The following is a 22500-nucleotide window of genomic DNA, read 5'->3' on the forward strand; positions in this document are numbered from 1 at the left end:
CAGACAGGGAAGGGAGAGGGCGTTCGATAACTGCGACGTCAGAAGACAATGTGAAGCGAGTCGATGAGCTTATTCGTCAAGACAGGAGGTTGAAACTTCATGAAATCGCAAGCAGTCTTGAAATTTCGGAAACTTCTGCCCATATAATTGTATTTGATGAACTTGGCGACAGAAAAGTCAGCGCAAGATGGGTTCCAAAGCAATTGACAGACAATCATAAAGAACAAAGATTGGACATCTGCAGGGAACTTTTGAGAAGAAGCAAGAGCTCACGCAGGGTTCACGGGCATACTGCCAACGCCGGCGGAGACTTTCTAGGGTACGATGTGACTTTTCTTGACAGCATAGTCACCGGTGATGAGACTTGGTTGCACCATTGCACCCCAGAAACAAAGCAAGATTCGATGACATGGAAACATCCATCCTCACCTGTCGCGAAGAAATTCAAAGTCATGTGGTCAGCAAAAAAATAATGGGAACTGATTTCTGGGACAGTTGTAGTGTTATTCTGTTCGAAACCTTACAACCTGGAGAAACAATCAATGATGCAAGGTACTACCAAACTCTTGACAAGCTTAGGGAGGCCATTCGCAGAAAGCGCCCAGGGCAGTTGACCAACGGGGTCATTTTGCAACACGACAACGCTACACCCCACACAGCACGAGTGACGCAAGGTTGGCTAGAGAAATATGGATGGGAGATTTTGCCACACCCACCACACAGTCCAGACCTCGCACCATCTGATTATCACCTCTTTGGGCCACTGAAACGTGAGCTGGCAGGAAAGCGCTTTGATGTCGATGAAGAGCTTGTTGACCATGTGCGGAAATGGCTACAAAACCTTGACGGAAATTTCTTCCGAGAGGGTATCTATTCCATGGTGCGGCGTTGGCAGAAGTGTGTCGACAGACTTGGCTGTTACGTAGAGAAATGAAGGAAGAGTCAAGGTATGAACACGTGCAAGAATTTTGTTGATAGCATAAAAAACGCGGATTTTACAGGTATTTTTCGGTTAATTATGAAAGAGCCCTCGTATAAACAATATGAAACCTTTCATCAAAGCTGTGAAATATCCGTCTCATAATATCTTTCAAACTTGCATCTTTTCTCTCTTCTGCATCTGTGAGCTGTGCCAGCAATTCTTCAATATTGGAGGTTCGGAAACGCTTTGCTCCTTTTTTGGATGACATAAGTTCATAGGAGTCTGGAGCTTTCTTGGCCACTACTTCAGGTATCTCCATTTGATAACGATTTTTACCAGTTCCCCAATAAACTATAGACTGGGAATGTAAAAAAAAGAAGTATTTCATGTTCAATTTTAAGAGGGCAAAAGTGAATAAACAAATAAAAGGAAACATGAGAATAAATATTGCACATTTCACAGATTTCCAGCTTAAGATTAGAATCCATGTCTTTCCTTTTACAGAAAACATTTACAACTTACACGACATCCAAGCAACTTTTTCTGTGCCTCTAGGTAATCACCCAGTCTGAGTTCTATGTTGTTAATATCAGAAACTGCTTCATCATAATCCTCATCGACACCTGAGAATGAAAGAATGAAAGAAAGAAGAATAAAAAAAAATAATTGTGCAGTCTCTATGAAAGTAGTCTGCATTGTATATGCAGATGCCTTTGTAAATCTATCAATATCCTCAAAGCAGGTTTAGAGGTCTTCATCAATTATATTGCTGAACCTTTAAAACTTAACATTTACTTTGTGTCGCTTATTTTCCCTTTTTAAAAAAAACAAAACATTTTTTATTTTCACTAACAGCAGCTACAAAATTATAGAATTTCTTTTTTCTCAGTCAAGTTTGACAAAATTCATTTAACATGAAAACCCAAAGAACAAAAATTTTCAAAAGACGTTTTAGAGAGGTGGGAAGGCAGCCTAGATAACAAAGGATCTTCAAACGTCGCATTTCAAAAGTACTGGAGACCTTTTGACCCTTACCTTTACTTGGAACAATGATTCCATCTTTCTTGGCCTTCTTGTGGTCAAATGCTTGCTGAAATGATGAAATAAAATTAATATTTCGTTTTTGTTTTTAAACTTTTCGATGAATGGTGTCAACTACTAAGGCACTTGATTTTTTAAAAATGTTTCAAAGTTATTCAATACTCATCAATTAACGTAAAAAATAATGCACCGATATGGCAATTGCTTAAGAAAGAATTTTGTAATTTCCAATTAAAAATCCTTTGGTTTTATCCAGGATCCAGAAGAAAAAAGAAAAATATAACGGAATAAAAAACCAACCCAACCTTAACCTATAATCCACGATTTAAACACTATACAATCAGCTGATAGCAAACATTAAATTATTAACACTGATATTTATAAACAAATTAAAACGCATTTGTTAAAATGGTATAAGATTATACTCTTCAATATTTAAGCCTTCCATAAAATAACACAAAAATAGACACCTAGTACTAGATTTTATCCTATGAACATCAGCAACTGAAATGAATTACCACAAAATAATCGGAGACAGCACACAATGAAACAAATTTGAAACACATGTTAGACAGACTTATAAAATCTCAGGATAATTAACATTTTTTTTTTTAGGGAGGTGGGGGGGGGGTGGGGGGCTGGGGGTTTCGTTTGAAGTTTCTATAGGTTTTTAATGCACAATTTAAAGGCATTTCCTGCAAAAAAGTGCATCTTTGCAACTTAAAATACTGAAAAACATCTTTCATTTTTTAAAAAAAATAGATACTCTTCTAAATTATGATCCTGAAACTGAAAAGAATTTTCATTTGATGTTTTATCTGTTTTATCATTTTAAACCTGTTCTACAAAGTAGAGTGGTGCATATGTATGTTGGGGTAACTAGTTATATACACTTACATCAAAAAATTCTAAGTCTTCAGCAATTTCAGGAAAATGTCCATCTTTATTTCCCTCTGCAGTCTCAACTGTGATGCAACGACGTAGAAGTTTTGATCTGACACAAATCAAAAATGACATTATGATATTAAAGTCGAGGGGAGAAAAAAAGGCAAGATTAAAAGTGATTAGAATCCACTTACAGAAATGACACGGCCTAGTCCCTTTTCAACCAAAACAGATGGATAACTGAATGACTTAAACAATTTTTTTGTTCTTTAACGCCAGCTTTTATATAGCACAATATCACATAATTGTATTCAAAGTGCCTCTCCTTAATTTCTTAATTTGATGTATTCAAAGTGCTTTACAAGGGGTCCTTAGCCCAATAGCAGCACATAACATGAAGGACAGGACATTTTTGGACAGAGACAAAGCTGTTACCAGTGAGGTACTCATTTTACACCTGAGTACGGTGAGAGAATGTGAGTAAAGAGCCTTTTTCAAGGATTCAACTTTGCACCACTCAGAGTAGGATCATAATCCGAGACCTGTAAGCGAATGTCGTACCACATGACCACAAAGCCGCACAGCAGAAGAGAACATTTGGTCCACATTTTTGAGCTTGGAATGCCTGCAAAAGCTTGGCTGGTAGTATACAACAAAAATGATGAGAAGATGTGCTCTCAGATTATCAGCCAATAAACAGTTTTCTATGATTTTTCTCTGAAATTTTAATAATCTTTTTATGACTCAATGTCATCTAGATTTCTTAATAGAGACCGATCACAATCAGTTATGGACAAAATCATATCCAAATGTTAGAACTTTATTCTTAAGTCTCCATTACATTGACAAAAAAATATGAAATGAATTAATCTATACAACTATTTGGACAAATAATGTGCACAAAAGGGAGGATATAATGCAATTTGCAAAGCTAAATTTTTATTAAAAAATAAGTTTTGTTTTAAACAAATCAGCCCTCTAACGTCAATATATTCTTACTTGTAGGATTCTTTGACATCTGAAAATTTTTTTATCATCCTGACAGCTGCACGGAATCCATCAATGGTACAAAGAAAATCTTCTATCTTCCTTTTACTGAAAAAAAAAAACATTTTATAAAAAATGCCCACAATGTAATTGGAACAAATCTTTACTTGAAACAATAGTTATAATAGATGAAGAAAAACATTAAAAAATCAATTTGATCAATCTACTGGAATAATAGTAAAATAATAACCATTAGCATTTCAAATCTCACGCTCATTATCACCTTACACTCATTTCAATATACTGACTCAAAAATCAACACTGATTTAAATACATACAATGATATATATACAATGTTTTCTAGTAGAATTCTAAAATTGAAATGTACAAAAATCGTCACAGATAGACATATGTTGGGTAAATTTAAGTCCAACCTCGTTTCTATTTTTAGCACAGATTAGATTTCTGTCCGTTATATAAGATGCAAGACTATTGTAAAGTATTGTAAAACACATTATTGGTTTCAATTTTCTGAAGAAAAACCATGGTCAGCCATATTGTTGTTGTAACTTACTAAAGCAATTCAGACTGTCATCTACAATACTTTTATCACAGCATGGTTTATGTACCAAACATCAATCTTAAAATTTACAAAATAGTTCATAATTTTCCCTTCCCAATATTAGTATCCTTTAAATTTAAACCCTAACAATTCATACAACAAGAGTTATGATTATATTATCACATTTGCTTTGTTTTAGAGTATATTTGTTACAATTTTAAATTTGCCTGACTGACCACTTACCTGTAAGTGACCTCCTCATACATAATGGCCCTAGAGTCTGGGTGGTTAGCACCTTTGTTATACATTCCAATTGTGTGAATTCTGTTAAAAGGAATAATAAAGCTAATTACTGTTACTTAAACAATGATAGATTGTTTTAAAAAAAACAGTGTACAAACAGAAAGATGAATATGATTACCCTTCAATACAAATATATATATATATCAAATCTATCTTCTGTACAGATTTTGCAATACCTAAATATCATGACAGAATAAAATGTTAACTGCCGAATAGAGTGGTTATATATCAATGGTGAAAGTTGCAAGCCATGTTAGTCCTAAAGGACTAGTTTTACAGACTAACAGACTTACTGTCAAAAGCTGGATCAAACTGAGATACAAATGACCTTCTTAGGCATTTTTGCAGGTCATGTGTCGTGAAATCAAGTGAGGTGTTCTGTAATGATAATAATAATCTTCTTTCAACTTATCCCGAATTTTACAGGGTTGCCATAATGAATCCCACATCTCCATGCACCTCAGTTCATAGCATCATCTTCCTCCAGGCCCAGTTCTTTCATATCGTCCTTTACCCTATCCATCCATCTAGTCTTTGGGCATCTCTTTTTTTCTCTTTCATGCTAATTGTATATCCAATACTTTCTTTCACACGTATTCCCTCTCTCGTCTCTTAACATGTCTGAACCATTTCAATCTATCTTCTCTCAACCTTCGAATTCCTTCATTTCTCATTTTATTTTTTCTTGTCCAACCAAGTGGCCATCTCAACATCCTCATTTCTGTCACCTCAACTTCTTTATCTTGTTTCCTTTTTGTCTCTGTTGTCTCTTAATCCATGCAACATTGCTGGTCTTACAACAGATGTATATATTTTTCCCTTCAAACTTTGCAGAAATTCGTTTGTCACTCATAATCCTGTTACCTTCCTCCAATTATTCCAGCCTTTCTGGATCCTCTTCTTAGCTCCATCTCATTGTTCCAACTCCTTGTACAGTTGTTCCTAAGTATTTGAATTGGTTTGTCTCTGGCACATCCTCTTCTCCTATCTTTATTTGTGGTCCTGATCTCTGTTGTCCGATGCACAAATACTGTCTTCAATCTCCTTACCCCTCCTTTCCAACACCCCTCTCCAGCCCTCCAGCTCCTTTTCCTCCTCAACTTTTGTATCATTAAAAATTACTACATCATCCACATACATCATGTTCCATGGTGCCTCATGCCGAATGTGTTCTTGAGAACATCCATTACAATTGTAAACAGCAGTGGGCTAAGAATAGATCCCTGGTGTAATCATACTCTTACATTAAATGGTTCAGTTGAGCCAACAGCCGTCCTTACCAATGTCTTGTTTCCTTCGTACATATCTTGGATAACCTTGATATATTTCTTTGTTACCCACTTTGCTCTTAAACAGTACCACATTGCTTCTCTTGGTCAGTGATGATAATGGCAATTTGTTTCAAGAGATTTTAAATTAACTTTTGGTCAAAAGGCCTGAAAGTATTTGCTTTCACTTGTTTTAGCTTTGTTACAGTGGTTATGGATCTTACAAATAAGACTCAGGTATCTTTAATAAATTAAAATTGTAAAACATTATAATAACAAAGGTAAAAAGAGTAGACTAAGTTGAGCACTCCTTTAATGTACATATATTATCTCTATAACCAGATGACCTTTATAAAATTAACATGAAGATAGATAGAAGCATGGTTGAGAGATATATATGGCTAAAGGAAAGATAGAAAGAGGAAACAGAAAGAGTGAAAGAGGGAGAGTGAAAAAGAGAGAGAGAGAGAGAGAGAGAGAGAGAGAGAGAGAGAGAGAGAGAGAGAGAGAGAGAGAGAGAAAGAGAGAGAAAGAGAGAGAGAGAGAGAGAGAGAGAGAGAGAGAGAGAGAGAGAGAGAGAGAGAGAGAGAGAGAGGGAGAGAGAGAGAGAGAGAGAGAGAAAGAGAGAGATTTAATTTATGGGGCTATTTTTTTTTTTTCTTATTAGGGGGAGGTTATAATAATCTTTTAAAACGGACCTATAACTGTACTACCACTCTTGACCTACATACATATAAAATCTAGACTTATTTACCCCCCTCCCCTACCCCCTTCCTGTTCGACCATCAATTGCCTTGTCTCAATTTTGACATCTGGCGCCAGTTTGTCTAGACTGACGCCATAAAAACGAGAGTGTCACCTAAATTCATGCAACTGAGCACAGGTATCAAAGTATGACACAGGAAATGATGGTGAATTTTTCAGGGATCCACCACTTGACCCGAGCTTTTATCAGAGGAAAATGTTTGGCACTGCAAAATCAGCGGAACATTTCTGAGAAAATACCTAAATCCTGGAATTCCGCGGAAGATTATCATCACTACTTGATACCCTACCATATGCTTTTTCCAGGTCAATGAACACACAATGTAATTCTCTTTGCTTTTCTCTATACTTCTCTGCAGTCACATTTAGAGCAAATCATCCATTGTACTTTTACCAGCAACAAATCCAAACTGTTCTTCACTTATGTCTACATCTTTTCTAATCCTCTAATCAATTACTCTGTCCAATATCTTCATTGTGTGGCTCATTAACTTGATGCCACTATAGTTGCCACATTCTTGAACATGTCCCTTATTTTTGTATATGGGGATCAACATACTTTTTGTCCATTCTTCTGGAATATATCCGTAATGATAATAATATAACTTAAAAAGGATGATATCCTTTTTTTTTTTTTTTACTTACATGATTTGCAACTTTCATTATTGATATGGTTGATGCGGAAAAAAAAAAAAAACAAGAAAATGTCCACAACTCATTTTGGCCAGGATACACGGTTTTTTAAGAAAAATCACCCACCTTCCCAGAAGCCTTTCAAGGTCTGGCATTGTCTTCATGAGGGACACACACTCGTCGACCTGTGCCCTTGACCCCATGAGATCATCAACTGCATCCAGCCTATCATTGATTGGTCCCGGTTGACAAAGAGGGGCACATAACCATTGGTGAAACAGTCTTTTGCCTGATAGGGATAGAGGAGAAGGTAAAGTATATCTACACACCCCAAATTGCAAATTATAAATGAACTGGGCATCCCCTGATGCTATTGAGCATTTGTTTTAATGAATGAGTTATAATTCTTTCCTGAAATGTCAGGAAATACTCTCAGTCCCACATGCATGGGACAAAACATTTTATCTTTTTTAAAAAAAATTCATGAACAAGGGATTAAATGTTGCTCAACATATCTAAATATGTATACAAAGGTACCCAAGATCCATTTCAAATAGTAGAAAAAGAGGTTTATTTCATTTAATGTCTTTTCCACAAATTTTCAATAATGTTAATCATACAGGGATGCCAAATGATTATTGAAAAACAACACTGAAAATGAGACCGAGCTTCGCATCCCACCTAAAATGAACCGTTTTAATGAGCAAACAAAGACAACTCTCTTAACTATCCCCTCTCCTTTGCAGGAGCCTTTGTCTTTGTTGCATCAAATCCAATATTATCAATAAGATCCCACTAAGAGGAAGACACTCAAATGCTTACATCATCATTTCAAAACAACAGATATAAAACTACATACAGGGAGATGATTTACAAGGAAAACAATATATACCAAAACAATAACTATACATTGCACTGCTTCCCTCCAGGCCAGGGCCGGGACAAAACCAAGTAATCTCATTCCAAGTCAGTGACATAAGGCAAATTGGGAAACAGCTATAGAGGGAAAGAAGACACAGCAAGTGCCTCCCTACCCACTATGGGAGATCAGGAACCCCACCCAGGCAGAAGAAAGAAACCAGTAAATATATGAATGCCGTTATATTGAAAACTCACCAAATGCAGTGGTACACATATTAAGTCTTTCAAGGAGGGACCCCTCGGCTGTTCCTGTCTGACAGTTTTTGACAATATCTAAATTGGCCATTGTCACCCCATCAAGAACCTGGTCAAGCACAATTTTATTTAAAGTGTTGAAATACAAAAGTCTATGAAGCTGTTTACACATTTTATGACTTTTTTTTTTTTAATAAGTAAGTTGAGTTCTGTTGTTTCTTTTTCTTTTACAGGGTTGTCATTTTAATGCTCAATCCTTCCAAACATCTTTTCAGAAAAAAAACATTCTATTTTTATGTATTAAAGAGGAGACTCAAAAGAAATGTTTTAGTATTTATCAAAACTTTTTCAAAAATTTTTAATTATTTACAGCTCAAATTTTGAAAGATTTGCATCAAACATTATAATGGGATCTGACAACAAAAGCTCAGACACAAAGAACATTAACTTACCATGTGTCGCTGCTTCACATCAAAAGTGTCATCTGTATCTCTTACTGGCAGTCTGGCAGAGTTATCTAAAGGCTTATATTCTTCAAACTTCTTCATTGACAACATCTCATGGTCTATGAGACAATACTGGAGGTACCTATAACACATCAAATTGAACTTACAGCTACATTCTATAGACATGTAATTCTAAAGTTGTGATATGGCACCAGTGGCTATGCCACACGATGCATCGTCATCTCACAGAATGTGGTGGATGAGGGACAACAACCACAAAACTCTGACCTGTCATTGAGATCTAAGGTAAACGCACTTAACACATGGTATTCTATTTGGGTATAAATGAGTTGTTGAAAGGTGTTAAAAAAAAAAAAAATCAAACAAGACATCAGAGGTCTATTGTCTGAGCAGCCCCAGGCTCTAACCAATATTTGTCGAGCTATTAGGTTTTCCATTTTTATCTTTAAATTCTTCATTATTGTTTCAAAACCTGTCTTAAGAAGCAGATTAAATGTAACATAACTCACCAAGTTAATGCTCCAAGGGCTCGGATAGCAAGAGAACTAGAATCAGATGCTGTAAGGCCAAGGGTGTCATCTGTCAGAGAGAAAAGTCAATATGAAAAACATTCTATTATTATACAGCAGATAGCTATCACAACCTCACTGTCAAAGGCAAGGTGTACCTATAAGTAACATAACGCCAAGAAACCTTATCAGTATGTGCCCACATGCCAATCTGATATTATGTTGAAATGAATAGATTAATCAAAACAACTTTAAATTTAAAATCGTCAAAATTAGGAACTGTTTTGAATGTTTAAACTCATATTCCTCATAGATGGCATTTATCTAAAATCAACTTTTTAAAAAGTTACTCTTCCGGTTCTCCCCAATATAACACTGTTTAGAGATGCTTGGGCACATGTAGCTCAAAGGATCTGATAGCTTGATCAGACTCAAAAAAATATTGTCAGCAAGGAAGATCACTTCCTTTTGCTACATCTTATTGCCTATAATAATAGCAAAAATATTGTTGACTTGCATTAACAGGAACGTGTATAACATTTTACACTATAAATGACACATCACCTCACAGTGATATTATGTCGTTGTGATGTAGATGCCAATTGATTTCCTGGGTCCATTACATGAAACCTGGGTTAAATTTCATTTATTTATTTTGTTTTAAAGACAATAAACTTAGTTTCTTAGAGTGATAAAAACTAAAATCTCATATTTCTAATCATTTCTACTATAAAGCCACTTTCAAACACACGGCTCATCCTGACATGATGGAACACATACGTATGATTAAAATGAACAGAGACACACTCACTATCTGAAAGCATTTTCTTCAGGACTGGGGGCCACTCAGACTCAACCTCTCCCTCCACTTTGAAATAATTTTCCTCTGCCAGTCTCTGCAGCGTTTTCCCACTTTCCCAGAACTCAGTGCCTGAGGTCAAGGCTTCCTTAATGGCAGACGAGAGGTTGACGTTTATCACCTGAAGGACTTTGAGTGAAATCTTGCCTCGCTCATACAAAATCTACAATGGGATAAATAAAAGTCAACTGTTCATAAGAGATCTTACTGAGACTTCTTTCTGATGAATATTTTAGACTAATTTTCAGAAGAAAACCAGGGATTATCATTATCATCGTCATCATCATAATCTTTGTTATTATTATCATCATTATTATTACTATCATTACTACTACTACTATCAACATCATCATCATCATCATCATTATTATTATTATTTTAATAATATCATCATCATTGGTGTAATAATAATAATAATAATAATAATAATAATAATAATATAAAAAAATAATAATAATAATAATAATAATAATAATAATAATAATAATAATAATAATAATAATAATAATAATAATAATAATATTAATAATAATAATAATAATAATAATAATAATAATAATAATAATAATAATAATAATAATAATAATAATAATAATAGGTAAATCAATTTTCCTTCTTTTTTACTTATCCTCATTATGAGATGACTGTCCATACCTGCGATGGCATATAATGAGCAATTAGGGTACGGAATCGAGACATGTGACGGTCGTCCTCAAACTGACCAATCTGAAGAGAATAAAGGTAGGTGAAAACAACAAAGTTTAAAATTAGTTTTAAAAAGTGTCAAAGCAAACAATATTATAGAAAAATCTTTAAGAAACTTGGAAAATTTGAACAAAAATTTTAAAAAGGGGGTAGGGAATGATTGAGCAAAACCGGACCGTGAATTGATAAAATCAATTAATTTTCCTTACAAAACATAAAAAAAGATGGAAACATTCTCACATGAAAAGTTCCAATAGATGTATCGATGAAGCAAACACCAAATACACTACATCCTTCATGGCTGCCTTCCTGAAAAATATAAAAAATAAGGACAATAAACACCATGTCTGACTCAATCATCAAAAGAAACAGAGCAAAGGACTACATCTGACAACATTCCTGGCTTTGAACTGCTTTCCAAAAAAAATCAAAACCAGTTTTAATATACTGATGAATAATTTTGTCAGAGAAGAGGAGGATAATTGAGAAATAAGACAATATGGAGGAGATAAAAATTAGATGAAGATGAGGACGAGATAAAAAGAAGACTTAAAATAAAATTATTTTGGAAAAATCTAAAGCTTTTATATGAATCTTTAATAAGAATTTATCTTTAAAATTTCAAAAACTCATGCTACCTTCTCACAAACTGCCAGAATATAATTGTTGGCATCACCAACATCCCTTTCCAGATTACTTGAGATTCGAACACCTTGGGAGTTAACTTGGCAGACTTCCCTTTTCACCACCTTGTCATATTTACTTGCTGAGCGACCCACTGAATCAAGAAATAAGATAACAAATATCGAACATTTTTAACTCAACAACGTACTGAAAAAATAGATCTTTTAACAAAACACTTGTAATGTAAGATGTCATACCTTGGTAAACTGAAATTTATATGATCACTACATGTCTCATTGTTTACAGTTTAAGTAACAAAGAAATATTCAAAATTGTTTCATGGTAATAGTAGTCGTCAGCAATAAAAGTAGCCAAAACTCAATATAAAGCACTTTAAATAATATAAGCAAACAAATCATTGCATTGAATATCAAAATTACACCATAAAGTCCATCAGTCTAGTACTATGTAGCAATTTCAGTCTTGGGTGGCTAAAACCACAAATGTTAAGTCTGAGGGTTTGAGCCCCCAATTGGTAACCTTGATAGTATGCTCTTTGGAGAGGTATTTTCCACAGATTTTTCTGGTCCTTTCAGAGATTGACGTTAAACTCAGAGGTATCCTTGGTGGAAGACATTGTTGTCTTCGTCTCAAAATTGTACAAGCACAAAACAATCTGCTTGTCGGGACCTACATGTAAAATGTATGCTGTTTCACCACTAGGAGAGTTTTCATTTTAAAAGGTAAGCGCTTAGAAATGAGTGTCAATCATAGATAATCATTGTATAAAAATATTCTTTTCTAAAATTTAAAAAATAAATAATTAAAGGAACAAAAATCCCATGAAGTGATTCTTTTGATCTTTAAATATGCAATGATTACATGCATCAACTTTAAGAACTTTAATGTCTTACTTTTGTTTGAATTACTAATTATCTCTAGTATCAACTATAGAAAGAATATTTTCTGAAATTTGAAGAAATGAACCTAGCCATGTTTCAAATAGTCACCAAACTAGTATAGTAAGAAATTTGATAAAAACAGGAAGAAAAAATGACAATGGCTACAGAGTTCATATCAAAATATTTTACCAAGCATTACAGACTAGTCAAATTGCCCAAATGAAACCATTCTGTATATGTCTATGTACCCAGTGGATGTACTGCAAAAGCAAAACAAAAATTGTCTCTATAGCTCCAAAATACAAATGACTCACTGTTTCTGCATCTTTCCTGCATCATGTCTGGTGTCTCTGTCTGCTCAACCCTGGCCACTTTGTAACCTTTCTGGATGAGGGCATCTGCATAGCGAGTGAAGGCTATCTCAGGAAAGCCAGAATGAGCCCAATCTCCCTTAAGGTGACAGAACCAATAGGCAAGCATTATTCAAAATCAAGATAGAGTGACCAAAACTTTTTAAAGTGTCTTCAAGCTGGACATAGATCTTATTTCTATTTTCGAAGGAGAAATCAAATAAACTGCTGGGTATTTATGTTATTACATCATCTGAGAACCAATAATAATTGGAAAAAGAATAGATTTTACTTTGTTTTCTATTTATCAATGCTATGATTTTTCCCCATTGTGTAATACATGTTGTATCATCATAGATTAAACATCATTAATTCATCATTATAGAAGTCTTTTAACATATAAAGGCATTATAGAACATTTAAAAACTCAAAATACAAGAATTACTGTGCGTTCTCACTCCTTAAAATAAATAAAACTTTTAAAACAAAAGGACCAATCTACCAAGATTTCAATAATTGTTTGGTAATGATTCGTAATCATCTGCATTGTTACCTTCATGTAGATGAGACCTAGTTCTGTGACACCAGTGGCTGCATCCATGTGATACAACTCATAAAATTTTCCAACCTTAAAAGAGACAACATGACAAGCTCAGGAAAAATGTCATAGGTTAAAATAAAATCAATTAACAAGAAAGAAAGTTACAACAGTACTTTTAGTAAAAACTATGAATATGAGATCAGAAATGAAAAATCATTTTAATCATTTTGGATATTTCTATACGAAACCAGCCTGTTACTAAGCAAAACTCTGAGACCTACTCATTTTTAGCTCCCGTTACAGATAGGCATATTCAGTAATACTTTTTGAAAAGACTAACCACATCATATTGTCAAGAATTCGATATGCTATTAAATCCCTCCTTTTCTGATAGGAACTTATAATAAGCATCCATAACTATCAATAGCCAGGTAGTCATTCACACCTGAATTGAGTAAGGTGAGATATAAATGGCTGTACCCAAGAACACAATGCTGGGATCATATATTTTAATGTTTTTTTTAAAACAATCAATCCACTCACTGCCAATGCTCAAAAATGCTTGGCTTAATTTAAAGGAAAACATCATGGCACTGAGCCACTTATGTGTTCAAAATAAATAACTTACCTTGAAGAAGAGAACTGTGTCAAAATGATCTGATTTCAGGATCCACCACTGTCTCATAGCCTGGATGAAACAAACAAAAATACACTTGAATACACTGTCTGACAAAAGTCAATTGTGTAAGCCATATTTGGCAACATTTTAATAAATCTAAATGTAGTTAGTCAGAACCAAAAGGCCCATGGAGCCAGAGTTTATCCCAATTTCTTTAGTGTTAAACAGACGGTAGTAATAGCATGCTACCCTTTTGTAAATTATTTTCCACCAGATCGAACAGACCCGGCTATCCAATCAATCACTGCTGGGTGGACAGTGGGGTTGGAAAACAATACTAGTATATGAAGCGAGCACTCTACCAAATCAGCTGTCAGACCTCTATATCTAAATGTAACAAGCCGAAATTAAAACAAGTACTTAATTCATCTAAAAGACTGACAAAATATTTTTAAAGCACAGATTTCAAGCTCACAGCGCTCATGGATTAATGACAGAACATTTTTGCACAGGGAAAAGAATTGTTATGTTATCATAAAAATGGAGATAATTTGTTTTTCATTTCAAGTATAAAATATAAAATGTCACACAAAATATCTTTCATTAATCTTTTCAAGTATAAAATAAAAAATGTTAAACAAAATATTTTCCGTTAATCTTATTCATTTAACGATGAATTCAGACTTAAATAAAAATGTCAAAATGAAACATGCTAAAGCCATTTTTTATAAATCTTTCCGAACTGTTAGCATTAGTTATAGCAACTACAACTAGCAACTATTTGCAGAGCTGCACTGCGGCTGATGCCTGAGTTATCCCAGATCTAGAGACAAATTTTCCCTATAGGATGAATAAAGGGAATTTTATCATATTTTTACAATAACCTTTCAAAAACAAAAATTAGAGTGAAATTATCATATCACGTGAGGTATAGTATTACAATTACAAGTCTTCATTCTACATTTTTTTCAAGAAATTGGCCTACTCAATATTGTATCTTAAATCAATTAATTACCTATGCAAACAGATAAATCAAAATCATGAAAACATAACATTAAATATAAGAGAGAACAAAATTAAAATACGTTAAAATGGAAATGAGCCTCAATTATTTCTATTTGTATCTAAAACACAACCAAGGAGATACCAACATCACAAAGTCAACACAGTGACACATGGAATCAGTTACAACTTACTGGTGTCTGTTGATTCAAGAATGACTCTGGCACAAATAGTGTTCTTGGGTTGTATTCAGGATCTGTTTTGGGTTTTCTCATTTTGTCTCTGTCGAAAAAAAAAAAAAAAAAAAGAAAGATACTTTACAAGATGATATCAGTCAAGTTGTAGAAGTAGAGCGGTAATATAAATCAACTCAATTGACACTGAAATTATACGACACTCTTCATCGACACACACTCAGGGAGACGGGCAGAAATTTTAGTCACAATTGATACATGTTGATCAAAAAAAAAAAAAAAAATGGTAGATAAATATCTCAAAATAAGTAGATGAATCGATGAAAAATTAAATTACATTTCCATAATGATTTTAAACAGATGGCAAAAATTCTATTTAAATATTGCAATTGTAATAGATGAATTATTCTAAAATAATACTTGAGCTGCATCTTATCCATAATTCAATCCCGAATCTCAGACAAATTTTCAATTATCACCTTATTTTATCAGGTTGAAGAAATTCAAATTTGAGATGTGTAAAATTGAGATTATCTGAATCACCAGAATCCTCTTTTGATGTCTGGAAAAGGAGGGAAAAAAATACAAACAAATATAATGTCATTCAGTCTGAAGTAATCTGAGAGTGCCCCAAGTCTTTATGGATATGTTAGTAGAAATTGCTGTTTATAGATGAAACAAGCATTGTCAACTCTTATTGAAAGCTAAAAGGTATAGTAATGTTTATCATGTTTGAATACATATGGTTCAAAAAACCTTAGTCACAAAGAGTAGAACCTATTGAGAGACAATTGAAAAGAAATCAATTCATCAGAGAATGATAGGTAATATGAATATAATTTAGTAGAGCATTTGATTCTCATGGATGAAGTAAAGATTTTTTTCTGACCCCCTATCTACCCATTTATGATTGGATAGCTGGGTCTTTAAGATCTGGTGGAAAGGACTTTGCAATAGACAAGCATCCTATCCAAAGGGTAGTAAGCAATAGCTATTGTCTGTTTAGCTCTATAGAAACCAATATAAACTCTCACTCCATGGACCTAATGACTCTGACGGACTACTTCCTTTTTCTTTTTTTAATGAATAGAAAATAGGACTGGACCCTGGCCTTGCTGTTAAAGGCATTATCTCTAAAGCTCTAGGACACATTAAGCCCACTGACTAATACAATGTCTTCTCACATTTGACTGCTTTTGCTACCACTCTCATACCAGATGCTGTCCACCCTTTCTAACCATAATAAAGTTTTGTATCTTTACCTGTTTCCCGTAAGACTATGACCATAATTTCTTGTCTAAAGGCAAGTCCAGCAATATTCATTAACTATCTATTTTCGATTATATCAATGCACAAGACAACCACCTGGATATTAATTGTTCCCCTTCATGAAATTAAATTGTAAAATGTTTCTGAATTGGCATCAATTTTTACTACCGAGATTTTACTCACCTCAGGCGCTGAAAACAAGGATAGCTTGGATTTCGTATTTGTGCTCACAGTGGGTGACCCTCCAGATGCTTTCTTGTCAGACAAGACTAATTTCTTCACTGAACTTCCCTCTGCTTTAGGAGCTGGGGCTTTTCTCTTCTGCACACAATAAGTGTAAAAAAAAAGGAAGAAAAAATATTGTAATTAGTCATAAATTGAAATTATTTATAAGTTGACCAAGGCATTAATTTATATGAAAAGGGGAAATCTCTAATACCAACTGACAATTGTGACTATCGAAAAATTCATAACAAAAAATACACAAATTTTAAAAGAGAGAAAAAAGAAATGTTGCTAGTAATCAGAGGACTAATTATTTCATAGATCAACAAATTGTATGAAGTAAAAAATTTAAAAAATCATTAAAAGATTTAAGGTAACCAACCATGACCCATCACATTATTACCTTTTTGACAGGAGAGGCTTCTGGCTCTGACATGGACACATCTGACACTTCCTCCTCATCAACGCCACTACTGACACTGTCATCATCATCAGAGACATCATCTTCTTCCTCCTCATCTTCCTTGCCAGGTCGGAAATCGTCCTCTTAAATAATTTTAAAAAATAAATAATAAGTAACAAAAAATATTGAAAAATATAGGGAGGCACAGAAAAAAAGGTGTAAAAAACATATATATTTTGTTTCTCTAAATACTGATCATAGGGGGGTGAAGTGGCCGAGTGCTTAAGGCATTGCACTATGACCCAGAAGGTCCAGGGTTCGAGTCCCGCTTCATGCACTTTTGTTTTTTTCCTTGGGCAAGATTATTAACCCCTAATTTGCTCACTTGGACAAAATGTTTGATTCCTGTTGACATCAGACATCTTGTATGATGAATTATCTATGTTCTTTCGTGGAATGTCTAGGTGACGATATCGTGATGTGGCAGAAGGGCATATTGATGAAACAAAGAAAATCAAACTTTAAAAACATACATATAATTTTCAATTACCACCAGACATTTTTTATACAGCATCCTCTGCCTGACTGAGAAAGAAAAGTTCATTTCATGAGAAAAATTAGAACAAACAGAACGATTTATAACAGAAAAGACAAATAGAATCCATGTTATCAATCCATTGGACAAATGAAAAGAAACATCAGAATTATGCAAAACGAGGGCACAAATTGTTACAACATGCAAATAGGTCATAATCAGTTACAGAAAAGCAGTAGATTTATAAGAAAATTATGTCATACCCCCGCCCAACTAACAGAAAAAAAAATGATTCGACTGTTGTTATTCTCTAATTGAGGAATCAGGGTCAGTGCCATAGCAAAACCATATATAGTATAGATCTGAGGCAAAGCAACATAGAAATCTAAAGTTTTCATGCAAAATGCCAAGCAGACAACTTTTCAAAGAGCTAAAAGGCAGTAGGTTTGGACTATAAAATATAATCTAGATAAAGATTGCTAAACATCAAAGCTTACATCATGTACTCTCCATTTGTCTGGCTTTGTTTCAATTTGCTGGTCAAAAAATCATAATCCTAAAACATGCAAGAGTTATTTCTGTTCATATAAATAGTCTAAAGTTGCATCTATTACTGCTTCACAGCTTCTTTTGTAGCAGCTTTTGCCCTCTTGGAGAATTTCGAATTAAATTATGTTTCATAGAAAGGAGTAAAATCTGACTTCATGAAATGCAGGCCACCTGACATCTCTAAGCTCAGGATTCATCTAAAGTTTTCCTCATTTGACTGAAGACCCTTTCACATTCATACAATTGAAATGAGGAATGGCGAGGAGTTACAACATTTAAAAAAAAAGTGTTCCATACTTCTTAATACCAAAAAAGTTGACGCTTTTGAATAGTACAAACCATTGCTCAATTGTGAAGTGCTAAAGAAATCTTCAAAAGTTTCACAAGTGTATCTATTGAACTCATCCTAAAGTCTGCCCACCACCTTGTGAAGGTGTTCTCCATTGTTGACCAAAAGAAGACTGCTATTTTTTAATTTTTTTTGCTTGTTTTCTTTCTTTTCTTCTCTTCCACCAAATTGCAGTCCCAATTTCATCGTGATGGTAGGCGGTTATGCAAAATGTGACATCACCTCAAACTGGTACAATTTGATGTCGGAGTGAACGAGATGCTGAAATTTGAATTTTCAGTCAAAATTATGAAAACTGGTTTAAAACAATATGCTTTACTCAAGAGTAGAAATAAAGTTGCTTAAACTGAAAAAGAAAAAAAAATTGAATGTCTGAATTTCTGATCATTTCAATTTTAACTTTTAGTTCACTTTTCAGCACCTTTTTCACCCTGACATTATACAAGAATGAAGCCACAAATCACAATTAGACTTGAGAACCATTTGGAGAGATAATTTAATGTGAATAGAAATTTGGATCAAATAACAAATATCTATAATCAACCTGATTCATCATCGCAACTTTCTGATTTGATGATTTTTCTCCTTTTGCTTTTCATGTCTGCTATTTTGGCTGCTTTCCTTTTAGGTTTGGCTCGCTGCTTTGGAGATTGGTCAGGAATTGAGTTCTCCTGGTGAAAAAAAGGCAAAATTCCAACTTCAAAAAAATGATTCTAGTACGAAAGAAAAATAAACACTAAATCTGGCCATTCACTTTCAATATTTTAACCAAGGTGGAATCTGGTCATTTACGTTCAACATTTCAACCATTACCATCATCATCTTTTTGTTATTAATATTAATATTTTGTATTTCTTCTTATTATTATTGTTATCATTATTGTTATCAAAATTATTAATATTATATTATCATCATTAATAGTATTATTATCATTATTAGTGTTATTTTTTATTACTATTATTATTATCATCATTATATCATTATCATCATCATCATCATCATCTTTATTATTATTATTATTATATTATTATTATTATTATTATTATTATTATTATTATTATTATTATTATTATTATTATTATAATTATTATAAGTATTATTATTATTTTTATTATCATCATCTTTATCATTCTCATGACCATTATTATTGATATTATTACATTTTCAAATGGTGATAAGTGAAATATAAATGTTCTCTTGAACATTCTGATCTTAGATATTCAGTTTTTTAAATATTTTATTAAAGACTTTGAATAAAATGCAATTTAAACCAGAGTCTCTAATTGTCAAAATGATGCAATTTTTATATTTATTTTTGACAGGGTAAAAAATGATTCCCTACTTTCTTTTCCGATGGACTGCTTGAGTTGGCATCTCCATTGACTGCATGATCTCCTTTTTCTTCATCTGACATTTCTGCATCAAATATGGCAGCTGTCCATGTACATAAATAAGAAGAAAAATAAATAAAATAATAATAATAATAATAATAATAATAATAATAATAATAATAATAAAAATAATAATAATAACAATAATAATAATAATAATATAATAATAATAATAATAATAATAATAATAATAATAATAATAATAGTAATAATAATAATATAGAGCAAGCAGCTTAATTGGAACAGTACCGTTACATGAAAATCATTAAAATTAAGCGGAATTAAGAGGACAATGTTTGACACTGCAAAATCATCGGAAAATTTCTGAGAAAATCCCAAAATCACGAAATTCCGCAGATCCCCGAAAAATTATCATCACTGTATAATACTTACGATCAAAATCCATTTTGTCGTCTATTACATCATCTTCCCCTTCCTCTTCCTCTTCACTGGAAGGTTGAAGATCCACCACGAGTTTCAGCCTGTCCTCAATAGGCATGGCAATGGCTTTGTCTGCCTCTGTTGCAGCCTGACGGAGTTTGTGATTGAGGGAGAAATATTGACCACCTCTTTGGAATGATTCATCAGTGGAACCCTTAAACGGCTTTACATACCTGTCAAACAACAGTTGATTAAAAAATTGTGATGAAATAAAGGTAAAAGAGTATATTGTTGAAATTAATGGAGTGAGTCGGAACAAAAACCTGAGTATTCAGGACAATAAAGTGACAAACAAAAAGGAAAACAAAACATCTAGGAGCATCTATATAAAGCACTTCTAAAGCAGGGGGGAAGTAAGAACCTGTCTGAAACCAACAATAAAAAAATAGTCATGAAAAGGTGAAAATACGAGTAGATTATTTAATTCAGAAGCCTCTATTTTCACCAAAGGCAACAGCAACACATGATGCCTTTAAGGCACTAATACAAATTTTTTCAAGGACAGACAACGCTGTTACCTGCCAAGTACTTGTTCTGAGTACAGTGAGAGAATGCGGGTAAAAAGCCTTTTCCAAGGACTTTTTTTTTGGGGGGGGGGGGGGGTATTTAATTTGTCTTTTCTTGATAAGAGATATCATAAACAGAAAAGTGCAACAAGAAAAACATTGTGAAAAAAAATTGCTTGTGATGGAATTCGAACCATTACTCCAAATGTCAACATTATCCACATGGTCAAGAGTAAAGATAAACAAGATGCAATGTAGGCTAAACATTTGCACAATAAGATAACAGCCAGCCTAACTCCTTCATTATTCTTCTATCTAAAAAAAAAATATATATATATATATATATGCTAGTCCTCTGAATATCAAATTCTTTCTGCCATTGAAGTGGCCTTGAAGAGTTGCAAATGACATAAAATCTCTTTTAAAAAATGGACATAAAATCCAAGCAGAGACTGGACTTACTTTTCTTTGATCCAGGCCCTGGATACTTCTTCAAAGAACTGTACATGTATCTGTGGTACCTTGCCACCTTTAGAATGTGTATTTTGGGTGGGGTGATTACATATCAGGCTGGGCCACCATGGATAGCCTTCTAATTTGCTCCACACCACGTCTCCAACTTTCCATTCTGATGAAATTGAATGTTTATTAATGGTTGAATTCTATCAGGAATTTTGCAAATTGTCAGAAATTAATTAAAATTCATTGGGATCCTGAAAATTAGCCAATAGTTGAAAATGGACTTGTGTGAGAATGCTTTAAATTTGGTTTGTTTTATTGCCTCCTTCCATCACGGAAAGCCTACCATTTTGTTCCATACCAAACTACTGTTTTATTCTGATGAAATTAGATGTGTGTGAATTTTTTTAAGTACATAAAGAGTACCGTAAAAGATTGGAATACTCTACCAAAAATTTGCGTGAATTACGACCGGCTTAGACATCTTCAAACAAAATATGTCAAAATACTTTTTTAGCATTATCTCAACTGTGATAGTCAGATTCATCCTTCTTCCTCTATGTTGGAGCAGCTGGGTCTAATATCAATGGAATGTGCTCTGGTATAGACAAGCATTTTAACATGATGTTAACAAGCAAATTCTTTAAATATTCTTTAGCTGTTCTTTATTTTCCTCCATAATGAATTTCTTATAACTTAGTAAGAGAATGACAAATGCTATCCACTTATCATATCCACTGAAAACATATTATTGTGTTTCCTCTCTGAAATAATCTTTCTTTTTTTTCTTCTGAAATCCCTTCACTGATACCCAATTCCAAAATGAAAACCTTTTGTTTCAACAAACGCTTATCATTGATGTTAGTTAACTCAATACAAAGCAATTTGAATGAAAGCAGCACGATACTTTTGAAAGACTGAGTGTGACAAATCATTATAACATACCTGCTGGCGGATCTTTAACTTTGGGTGAAACCTTCTCTTTTGCTTTAGGGCTGTCTTTCTTTGAATTAGGGGATTTTCTAGGTGAAAGAATTTCATTCTGTGTGCTTTTGCTATCAGATTTGGGTGTTTTTTTAAAGAAGGAAAATAAATTTGGTTGTTTCCCACTTGGTGTTT

At 33.5% G+C, this 22500-nt stretch overlaps 1 protein-coding gene across 6 annotated transcripts in view; it reads right to left on the minus strand.

Moving 5' to 3' along the window:
* The window catches only part of LOC144968316 (DNA mismatch repair protein Msh6-like), a 62550-nt gene that overhangs the window by 14126 nt on the left and 25924 nt on the right, over positions 1 to 22500 (minus strand). For all 6 annotated transcript variants that reach the window (XM_078906561.1, XM_078906564.1, XM_078906563.1 and 3 more), the window contains 26 exons: positions 22327 to 22500; positions 21385 to 21550; positions 20369 to 20589; positions 19927 to 20018; positions 19129 to 19255; positions 17152 to 17294; positions 16707 to 16844; positions 15734 to 15816; positions 15255 to 15342; positions 14068 to 14127; positions 13452 to 13526; positions 12863 to 12998; positions 11661 to 11800; positions 11263 to 11331; positions 10972 to 11043; positions 10270 to 10480; positions 9459 to 9528; positions 8935 to 9070; positions 8483 to 8591; positions 7493 to 7655; positions 4641 to 4721; positions 3848 to 3943; positions 2861 to 2957; positions 1958 to 2012; positions 1445 to 1545; positions 1051 to 1280 (listed from right to left, as the gene is read on the minus strand). The exon at positions 22327 to 22500 is cut by the window's right edge. In XM_078906561.1, coding sequence (XP_078762687.1) covers positions 1051 to 1280; positions 1445 to 1545; positions 1958 to 2012; positions 2861 to 2957; positions 3848 to 3943; positions 4641 to 4721; positions 7493 to 7655; positions 8483 to 8591; positions 8935 to 9070; positions 9459 to 9528; positions 10270 to 10480; positions 10972 to 11043; positions 11263 to 11331; positions 11661 to 11800; positions 12863 to 12998; positions 13452 to 13526; positions 14068 to 14127; positions 15255 to 15342; positions 15734 to 15816; positions 16707 to 16844; positions 17152 to 17294; positions 19129 to 19255; positions 19927 to 20018; positions 20369 to 20589; positions 21385 to 21550; positions 22327 to 22500 — 3133 coding nt within the window. The remainder of the gene's footprint in view (positions 1 to 1050; positions 1281 to 1444; positions 1546 to 1957; positions 2013 to 2860; positions 2958 to 3847; positions 3944 to 4640; positions 4722 to 7492; positions 7656 to 8482; positions 8592 to 8934; positions 9071 to 9458; positions 9529 to 10269; positions 10481 to 10971; positions 11044 to 11262; positions 11332 to 11660; positions 11801 to 12862; positions 12999 to 13451; positions 13527 to 14067; positions 14128 to 15254; positions 15343 to 15733; positions 15817 to 16706; positions 16845 to 17151; positions 17295 to 19128; positions 19256 to 19926; positions 20019 to 20368; positions 20590 to 21384; positions 21551 to 22326) is intronic.

This window comes from Berghia stephanieae, chromosome 3 (genome assembly GCF_034508935.2).
Source record: "Berghia stephanieae isolate SIO BIC M18660-M18661 chromosome 3, UCSD_Bste_1.3, whole genome shotgun sequence".
NCBI classification, from domain to species: Eukaryota; Metazoa; Mollusca; class Gastropoda; order Nudibranchia; family Aeolidiidae; genus Berghia; species Berghia stephanieae.